This window comes from Palaemon carinicauda, chromosome 33 (genome assembly GCF_036898095.1).
Source record: "Palaemon carinicauda isolate YSFRI2023 chromosome 33, ASM3689809v2, whole genome shotgun sequence".
Classification (NCBI taxonomy): domain Eukaryota; kingdom Metazoa; phylum Arthropoda; class Malacostraca; order Decapoda; family Palaemonidae; genus Palaemon; species Palaemon carinicauda.
This window is the reverse complement of record NC_090757.1, coordinates 39,453,195-39,463,573: the sequence shown is the minus strand read 5'-3', so window position 1 is coordinate 39,463,573 and position 10,379 is coordinate 39,453,195. Positions and strand designations below refer to the sequence as shown.

The window sequence follows — 10,379 nt, the reverse complement described above, 5'->3', positions numbered from 1 at the left end:
AGTGAGCCTGTCATGATGATCCCATGGCCGCTGTCTTCACTCAGTCAGCTGATCGCTAACATATCTCTATGATCTTGTAGCCTTGTACATGGATGAGGAGGTTGAGACTAGAAATCACTAGAAACTTAGCCTACCACTAACAACGCATTTCCTATAAGTAAATAATTATGAAATATAGTCGTACTGATCTTCGTGTCAAAGAATATCGGAGAATATCTCTAAATATCACTGTGAACTTACCTCTACATGCAATGCACCATAACAGATCCAAACGTAAACACAACAGCTGATAAGAGAGAACAGTGTCTCTCGATCGATGACCTTTGACCGGAGATAAGATGGGATAATGTTGAACAGTATCAATCAGTGGATATGCACTACAAATACACATGTACGATCACAGGCCACAAAACAACGATTTAGGAGTAAACGAGGACCGATCGGTCACTAACACACCTCTCCTCTGTATACATTACACCGCTAACCCAGCCCCAAAATTCCTTCCGATTTTGGTTACGGCTTCAGTTTTGTAGTTCGTATACTATTCTCTTTCTGCCGAACAATTCTATTTTTATTGTATATTTTCTTATAACATATACACTTCTATACAACGTATTTTGTATAGAATGAAGAACTATTAGCGTGTTATAAATTCGATATATTACGCCAGTGTTCTGTCCACCCGGTCACTCTCATTCATTCTTTTTGAATAAGACATTAATATTTTAGAAGTGTGCAACTATTGCTACGAAAACAGTCTTAAAACTCTGTCTTGTTCCTACTCTTACAAAGCTTATTCAGTGCTAAAAATATAGAACCCGAGGCGTGGCTATATAAAAACACGAGAGCAGCAACAGTAGCAAGTTCTAGACGAACTGTTATATTAGTTCTGTTCTTGCGCATTCCGTAGCGAGTATAAACATGTTAATTCAGTTGAAAAACTGAATGAAAACTTGAAGAAATCAAAAGAGAGGTAAAGATAAGATGGAAAACATTGCATAGGCGAAGAGTGGGGGGTTTAAAATCAGTGCGAGTCGATCGGAAGCGTCAGTTTGGGGCGAGTCTCCTTAGTAAGATGGCGACGTCGGTGCTGAGCCCCGTCAAGACCGAAGACCAAATCCTCCAGCACTCGATGTTAGAAGATGATCCGAACGACAATTCGGCCACAAATGAGGAAGAGAAGACTAAGCCGAGATGGGGCCCATACCATAAAGGAGCGAAAGAGCTAGCTAGCCTCTACAGTAGAGGTAAGAAGTGAAAGAGAAAGTTCTCTGTGAAGGGGGTTTGTTTGTGTGGACGAGTTCCCGGATATCCCGCAATGGGGCAGGAGAAGCAACACCTTTATCACAGGGAGCAACAAATTGTCATTCACAGAAATTCTGTTTTCGACGTATTTTGGCCATTCATGTATTCGAAAATTAGATAACTGCCTTGAGCGAATGGCAACTATTCTGAAGGATTAAAATGTGAACAATTATACAGAATAAAAGGAATGAAAATATATAGTTTTATTTATAGAGATGACTGGGTATTTTGTTAAAATTAACAAATTTATCCTGTGATTTTTATTCATATATATATGGAAAAGATGCAAAGTTCAAGAGAGGTGACGTGACGAAGGACAGCCAGTTGACAAAGGAAAAAAATAACTGGTTCAACCTAGTTGAATGTAGTGAATAATCACTTCGTTATTTAGTTTGTATTTCAAATGTGAAGTCCAAGTGTGGTGTATATTTTATTTGTGGATAATTATTAGACCAATGATGAGTGTTAAAACTGCAAAATCAACTTTTCAGTGGTGGTTTTTATTTCTTCCTGTTTTTAGTGACTCATTGAAAAAAAACGCATACTATTACCTTACGGTGGCTCATAAGACAAGAAGTTTATTATAAGTATGTTAGCTTAAGTCTGTTTCATACATTTGTTTTTACCATAATCACAAGACAAAACTTATCTTTATCGTGATCTGTAACAATTTGGTAAATTAGTGAGTATCAGTGAAAGATTTTTCTTTGAAATGCAAGCTTCTGCTTATTGCATAAGTAGGATATATATAGATTGTCATAATTTGATTATTTTAGTATTTATTACTTTACTCAATTTGTCTTGCAAACCATTTCTTTTGGTGTGTGTGTATATATATATATATATATATATATATATATATATATATATATATATATATATATATATATATATATATGTGTGTGTGTGTGTGTGTGTGTGTGTGTGTGTGCTAAAATACCTTACAATTGCTCTATTAACTTGTTAATGGGTTGAACAATTCAAATATAGTTTGAGATGTTGTTTACTGTGAACATATTAATGGAAAAAAAAATCGAGTAATGTAAAATTGAATAAGAATCTTACCAAGCCAAAGCCGATGAATGACAAATAAAAAAAAAATATATTAAGGCATTTCAAATATGATAAAGGTTTGTATGGTGGTATGTTTATATATATATATATATATATATATATATATATATATATATATATATATATATATATTTATATATATATATATTTATATATATATATATATATATTTATATATATATATATTTATTTATTTTTGAGCTATAGAAATAAATTTTTGATAATATTCCACCTAACCAAATTTTATAAAAACTACATGCATAAATTTCTATGTTTGATATTCGATTACTACAAGAAGCAATGTGTATTTCAAGTTTGAATTTTGTCCATGGTAATATTCATATTGCTGTATATGCAGAATGAATATTCTTCAGTGTGTCAGTCTCTCAGAAATATAAGGATTACTCTTAGGGATTTGTTATTTCAGCAATGTAACACACTTTTATGAAACAAGTTAAAAAAAAAACTATTAGGTTCCTTATCAAACCTCCTATGAATGAGAGACCTTATAAAATAAAGGACTAAACTAAAATATATCTATCTCTCTATATATATATATATATATATATATAGATATATAGATATAGATATACTGTATATATATATATATATATATATATATATATATATATATATATATATATATATATATATATATACCAGTTATGGCTGAGACTTATAAAAGGCTTTAAAATTTAACTATTGTATTGACAATAACCTTGCACAATTTTACGTTTGGTACCCATTCGTTGATTTTACACCGCTCTGTATAGTTTATATATGATAGATTTATTTTAATGTTATTACTATTCTTAAAATGTTTTATTATAATTGTTCATCATTCTTGTATTTTTCTTATTTCTTTATTTCCTTTCCTCATTGAGCTCTTTTTTTCCCTGATGGAGCCCTTTATCTTATAGCATCCTGCTTTTCCAAGGAGGGTTGTAGCTTAGCTAGTAATAGTAATTTTGGTCTCATGTTTTGATAATATTACAAGCAATAATTAATCTTAAAAGGACTAAATGTAATTAATATGTCTTAGGATATGTAACTAGTTAAGCATTCTAGTTAAACTTTAGATAATGAGATACTGTACTATGTTTCTTTCTGGGAGCAAGCAGAAAAGTTATTTGATTACTTTTGTTTCCTTTCAAATACTTCTTCAAAGAACAGTAGACGGCAGAAGAGCATGATATCCTAAAGATTTTTGTTACCAACTAGTGAAAAATGGATGAAGATATCTATATCATTCATGACCTTTGGTTAAATTTAATCTTATGTCTATATTCAAGACACTTTGCTCTATCATCACACCTTTGTCTTGTCCCTGATAATGAGAGGTACTTTATCTGATCGGAAAGTTGGTTGTCAAGTGGGATTCTTAATGTAATATGTTATATTTCATTCCATCTAGATTTCGTCAGCCACGTTTTATTATTATTGTTATTACTCGCTAAGCTACAACCCTAGTTGGGAAAGCAGGATGCTATAAGTCCAGTGGCTCCAACATGGAAAATAGCCAAGTGAGGAAAGGAAACAAGGAAAAATAGAATATTTTAAGAACAGTAACAACATTAAAATAGAGATCTCCTATGTAAACTATAAAAACTTTATCAAAACAAGAGGAAGAGAGATATGATGTAATAGTGTGTCTGAGTGTATCCTTAAGCTAGAGAACTCTAATCCAAGGCAGTGGAAGACCATGGTACAGAGACTATGGCACTGCCCAAGACTAGAGAACAAAGGTTTGATTTTGGAGTGTCCTCCTAGAAGGGCTGCTTACCATAGCTAAAGAATCTCTTTTGCCCTTACTTAGAGGAAAGTGGCCACTGAACAATGACAGTGCAGTAACCCCTTGAGTGAAGATTCAGATTCCACAAGGGATGAACAATTACATTACTTGCTTGTCTTTGTGAGTCTGTACTCTTATAGCTTGCTGTAAAGTTTTCAGATTACTAACTTGAAAGTGTGTCTCTTTCATATTCCTACATACTGTTTGTTAGTTCATTGTAAATTCCAAAAAGGGCATGCTAAGTGGTGAAGGGTAATACAGTATGTGACTGAATTTCTATTTATATTAATGTTGACCCCATGAAATGTGTTCATTCTTGAGGATTATAAATTCTACAAAAGGATAAACATCTAGCCTTATGTACTTAGTAAATGTACTACTCTCAGAATCTCTTTGGGTTGGAAGTTCTTTCAAAGGATTTTGTAGGGTAGGGGAATAGCTCAGTGTGTGGAATGAATGAATTAATAATTTAATAACTCTGCCATTATATCATATCAGCAAAGTTTTCTTATGTCATTAAAATTCTTTACATAAGATATATACAATAGCTAGCCTATTATTATTATTATTACAAGTTAAGCTACAATCCTAGTTGGAAAAGCAGGATGCTATAAGCCCAAGGGCTCCAATAGGGAAAAATAGCCCAGTGAGGGTAGGGAACGAGGAAATAACTAAACTACAAGAGAAGTAATGAACAATTAAAATAAAATATTTCAAGAACAACAACATTAGATTACATCCTTTATATGTAAACTATAAAAAGTAAAAAAAAAAAAAAAAAAAACCAGAGGAAGAAAAGTAAGATAGAACAGCGTGCGTGATTATACCCTCAAGCAAGAAAACTATGTGGGACATGCATCTGGCACAGAATCATCTTGTGTTTTGTAGATTATTTATTGCATAATCAGTGAAATATAACATTATACTTTTTCCTGCTTTGGAGTGGCTTTTAGAGTAATATCACTGCTTCCAAAATACTACAAATTTGATTTTGCGTGGCTTATGTCCTGCTTATGGTCTTAATATGGTCAAAGTCTTGTTCAACTTTTAATGGACCCCCTTGGGGGTTTTTCCCCCAGTTTCACCTCAGCACTAGATGACATCCCCTGCGCCTACCTTTATGGTAATTTAGTGAAACTATCTGAAAGTAGGGACAATAATCCATTGTTTCTATGATTAATTCTTCCATATTTTAGTTCTTTTGAATAAGTTGAATTTTAAAGTTATGCAGACTTTTCAGTATGTGGCAATCAAGACCTGGAAGGACTGGTTATAAACTACAGTACACATATAGTCATGCCCCAAGAAAGTTCCATCTGTATATTTGTTTGAAGCAGGGTTTGGTTTGAGAAGCAGTTTTTCATTGTTCCAGGATTACTGAATATTGCATCCGAAGCATTGAGATGCATCTTAGTAGCGCGATTACTAATGATTTATTCAGAGAACTTCATATTCTATTTGGAAGCAGCTGTATATAGATATTCTTAGTCTATAAAGCTTGATGAATTGATGTTATACAGTATTTATAAGGAGGCCCTTTCTTAAGCTTGATAGTAATCACTTGAAAGTAAGGAGGTTAGATATGCAAAGTCCTTGTGTGAGAAACAATGTGGCTTATACCATATATGTTGTAGTAGTACAAGAGGTTTCTAGTCTAAAAATTGTAATTTCATATGATATAACCTGCTATACATGCACATGGTTTTTAACACAGGTCATGGGGATTTTCATAGACTGGTTTTCATAACTTCAAGTCATGTAATAGTGGGACCCAACTAACACCCATTTACATAACATTATATAACAGACTTGTTTTTGTCCATACATTGTATAACAGACTTGGTTTTGTCCAGTGTACCATTATCTAGAATTAGTATTTGCAGTAGTATAGAACATATTAGTATTTCTCCAGGGAGCATATTTATTTTGAACTGGATACCCGTCTTCTTAATTTGCAGTCTGTAGAAGCAAGAAGGCAATATGGAATAGTAATTTTCAGGTGTGCTCATTGCAAAACTGACCTTGTCATAGGCATTTTTGTGCCAATTATCAAAACTTCTATATTGTTGTTATTACTAGCCAAGCTACAACCCTAGTTGGAAAAGCAAGATGCTATAAGTCCAATGGCTCCAATAGGGAAAAATAGCCCAGTGAGGAAAGGAAATAAGGCAATAATTAATGATGAGAGTAAATTAACAATAAATCATTCTAAAAACAGTAACAACATTAAAAGAGATGTGTCCTATATAAACTATTAACGTCAAAAACAGATATGTCATAATATATATAAACTATAAAAAGACTCATGTCAGCCTGGTCAACATAAAAACATTTGCTCTTGGGGGTTCTTGTATATCTAGCCTATCTTAGCTAATAAAAAGTCAGTTTTAATAAGATTTTTTTTCAAGATAAAATTTAGGAACTTATATGCTTTTCCTTTCTTTTCAGGTAAACGAATGCAAGAAATAGTGTGTATTTTCTTTTGTATAACACTGATGATCGTTAACTTTTACTACATGGGAGTTCATTTTCAACTCGAAAAGATAACGTCAATACTCGTGGTTGCTCTAGCAGGAATTGTTACCGCAGATTTTGCTTCAGGACTGGTCCATTGGATGGCAGATACCTGGGGATCTGTTGAACTACCTATATTGGGAAAGGTATGGTCATTTTTTTCATTTACATTTGAAAACGTGTTCATGCAAAATCATTTTCACTGTGGTAAGATTCCACTGTTAACTGATAATATGTTCTGGCACAAATACAAACCCTCGTCCTTTACATGGGAGAATGATAACAATGAAGTTGGAATACGGGGTTTAAAAATTTTGTAACGAGATGTATGCAGTAGGGCAGTGGTTACCTGCCGTGCTTGCTCACTAAGTATTCACTTGGATATCAACCGTCAGTGGGGACAAATGTTCTTCAACTGGGTAGAGACTGGCAGATTTTCAAGCTTTTTCTAGAATTTTTTATTGGTAGTCTAGGACTCAGTTCTCGCCATGACGTTATTGCGTCTTGGGATACTGTATTGTCCTTGAGTCAGAGACATGATTACTGCAATGATATCATGTCCCCCACAACTCTATAGGTTGGCTAAAGGTGAACACAGGTGTTTTTTTTTTTTTTTACACATTGCAGCCTTGGAGTTAGACTTCCCTGAAGTTGAAGTAACAGGCTCCTTACCCAAGGAATTCCATTTCCTTATTTGTTTACGTTTGCAAGCAACAGGTATCTTTTTGAGTGCTGTTGGTTTAACATTCTCAACCTATGTGGAAGCTAATTCCTTTGCTTGCTGATTTCCAGACTTGGGCTTCCATCAGGTCAGTTTGCGAGTGCTCGACAATCAAGTACTCTTAACCCTCAGCAAGGTTGCTAGTCAACTTTTGCCGACCTCGTCATCATCCGGATGGACAGAGACGAGCTTCTACCAGACGCCACTTCCACATGTGCCTCAACCAGACACACCTCCTCCACACACATCTCAATCACAGACACACCTCCTCCACATGGACCTCAACCACAGACTCGCCTTAACCCAGACACTCTTCATCCACAGACATGCACTGTCTAGATGCATTTTTGATCCAGGCCCCTCATCCACACGTCTAGAAGCATCGCTAGATGTGTGCGCTTGAGATGAATGCAGGACTCTAGCCTGAGCACTCGCTTGCTCTCAGTGGAGTTTGCCAGCTCTTCGGAGCGTTTGCTCTTTTCCTTCAGATGCACTAACTGACCACTTGCACACACAAACACGTGCATAGAAGGACTAACCCTACTAAACCCCTGGCGCGTTCTCAGGCAATTAGGGGTTTACTCCACCTCAACATTACATATATCACTCTAAACTAAAATTGAGAGTTATCTTTGACGAGAGACTATTGCTGTGAGAGCCAAATGCATACGCTTTCCAGGTCTAACCAGTAGACCTCGGGTGTTGTTACCGTTGATGTACCGTTACTCATGGAGGTGATCCTCACATTTGATCTCATTATGGATCAAGATCACTCAGAGTAGTTTTCTTTCACCAACAATTGTCTCCGTTAGAATTTGGGTCAACTTCAGTCTTCCTATCTCTCTTTGAATCGAAGAGTTTTCAGCAGGGAGCCTCTTCAATAAATCATAAGAATATACAAATTCTGTTCAGATCCCAAATCTACATTGCAAGAAATAGGATTGACAGAAGATAGGACGTTGACTGATCCCTTTCTCTCTCCCTTGGAAGATTTACACCTAAAAAACTCAGTATATCTGGAAAAGATTCTCAAGTTTTTTGGAAAAAACATGACTCGGTATCCAGACTCAAATGGTTTATTTGGGAAAATACAAGTTACTTTCAGATTTGTGATGTTTAGTATGCCCTAACGATTACGATCATCCCTTCAATTTAAAACATGGAGAAAACAACAAACACCAAGAATATCAGGCATGCTCATTTGAAGCACTTGCCTTCCCACCATAGAGAAACACATCAGTAATCAACTCCTGGCTAGTATGGTGGTAACACATTTGCCTAGCATTCACATGCAGCAGATCAATCCCATTCCAGGACTGTGAGTTTAAACTGTTTCTTCATTTGCATTGTTTTATCAGAAGATTTTTGCTTAAAGGCAAACTTCTGTACGAGCATTGGTTCGTACATTAAATACCATCCGCCACAGGAATGTAGTTAGTCACCTGCTTGGGTAAAAATGAAAAAATTGCGACTGCTACCCTCATATTTTCTTTTTGAACAAGTCTTTTAAATACAAGTCAGTAGGAGTCCCATAAAGTCACTCCTATTATTTTTTTCTTCCAGTGGATTTATAAGGTTATCCACTCTTCCCCCAAGGATGAAGAAAGCACCAAGGATTTGAATGCTCTTGTGTTTTCTCTTAGGGTGTCCACGACTGCGATCATCTTTGGAACGATTCCGACCTTAACGACATCCCGATGCAAGAAGCTTTGAACATTACCACACGCGCGTGATGCGATCATCTTTGGAACGTTTTTTCTTTTGTTCATTATCGCTAACCTATTTAGCAAATGTTCGTCCTTACAGTAGTTCCATCTCCAGTTTGCTCTCCCCTAGAGCTATACAGTACTAGATATACTACAAGGGGTTTACATATTATTATGAAAGCGACATGGCATAAGTGCATGATCACAAGTTGCAACTCAACCACTGAAGTGGTTGCTTGTGATCTTGCACCTTCTCAACTTCTCGTAATCAGTCTCATACCTTCTCAACTACTTGTGATCTATATCGCACCCACTCAACTGTTCGCGATTGGTCTCGTACTTTGTCATCTACTCGCAATCGGTCATACACTCATCTACCTGCCAGATTGCTCTTCCATGGGAGTACCACTTCTAACCTTCTCTGTTGTTCTTACAAGAATACAACCTGAGGGAAGGATGTAGGTTAGATAGTGAAAAGAATAAACAGTATAAATAACTCCCACACAAATACAAACCTGATTAAAGTACTCCGCTTTGTATAGTTAGTGGGAATGCAATTACTGTACTCCCCAAGGGCTCTACCGGGTAGGGTGCCGATCTAGTAGTAGCACTTAGGCATATAACTCAGGGTGGTTACATGCTGGGGCCTTCCTAGCCTTTGGCATGTTACCCCTTGCTGATAGACCTGCGATGCCTATTCTGTAGCTCCCTCCCCTCCTTTATTACCGACTATGCTTCAGATTGATAGTCAAGATATGCACAAGCATACCAATCATGCTTTTTGTCTTCACAGTCCAAGGATGGTTGCTGACCTCGGATCAAAGGACGTTGGGCAAACAACTATGGCAGAGCAGACAGGGTCTAAGGTGCAACTGTCACGGGCTAGGAAGAGGGGCCTGACACCGACTTAGAGAGTCAACGGCCATACCAGCTTCAGAATACCACTTCTCATTCATTCAAGGAAAATTAAGGGACGTTGGGTATGGTCATTACTTGGTCGGGCAACCTGTGGGAACACCAGATGCTGTTGGCAAATATGTGTAAGAAAAATGAAACCACATACAAGCTAAGCATGACACATGAACAAGAATGGCATACAAAATACCGAAGCATTTCACAATTTTCGCATATTACAGTATGAGCGGCATTCCTCCTATGATGCGACCTGCGGGAGGATTCCTGTAACCAGGATAGACCACAGGATGGTGTCTCACAGCTGAACTTTGTACTGTGAACATGCTCCTGTCTGGATTCTGCCTCTCATTCA

At 36.2% G+C, this 10,379-nt stretch overlaps 2 protein-coding genes across 9 annotated transcripts in view; one reads left to right on the top strand and one right to left on the bottom strand.

Moving 5' to 3' along the window:
• Positions 1–556, bottom strand: part of LOC137625931 (solute carrier family 49 member 4 homolog) — a 320,642-nt gene extending 320,086 nt beyond the window's left edge. For 3 of the 7 annotated variants that reach the window (XM_068356946.1, XM_068356945.1, XM_068356948.1), the window contains exon 1: positions 241–555. The gene's annotated coding sequence lies outside the window, so the exon portion shown is untranslated. Of the gene's footprint in view, positions 1–240 lie in introns of all 7 variants that reach the window. The other 4 variants (XR_011040948.1, XR_011040947.1, XM_068356947.1 and 1 more) reach the window with 3 other exon arrangements.
• A 276-nt stretch (positions 557–832) lies between these two features.
• Positions 833–10,379, top strand: part of Kua (Plasmanylethanolamine desaturase Kua) — a 34,516-nt gene continuing 24,969 nt past the window's right edge. Inside the window, exons 1-2 of one of the 2 annotated variants that reach the window (XM_068356956.1) lie at positions 833–1,247; positions 6,620–6,831. In XM_068356956.1, the coding sequence (XP_068213057.1) occupies positions 1,076–1,247; positions 6,620–6,831 (384 nt within the window). In that variant the 5' untranslated portion in view covers positions 833–1,075. The remainder of the gene's footprint in view (positions 1,248–6,619; positions 6,832–10,379) is intronic. The other variant, XM_068356955.1, reaches the window with a different exon arrangement.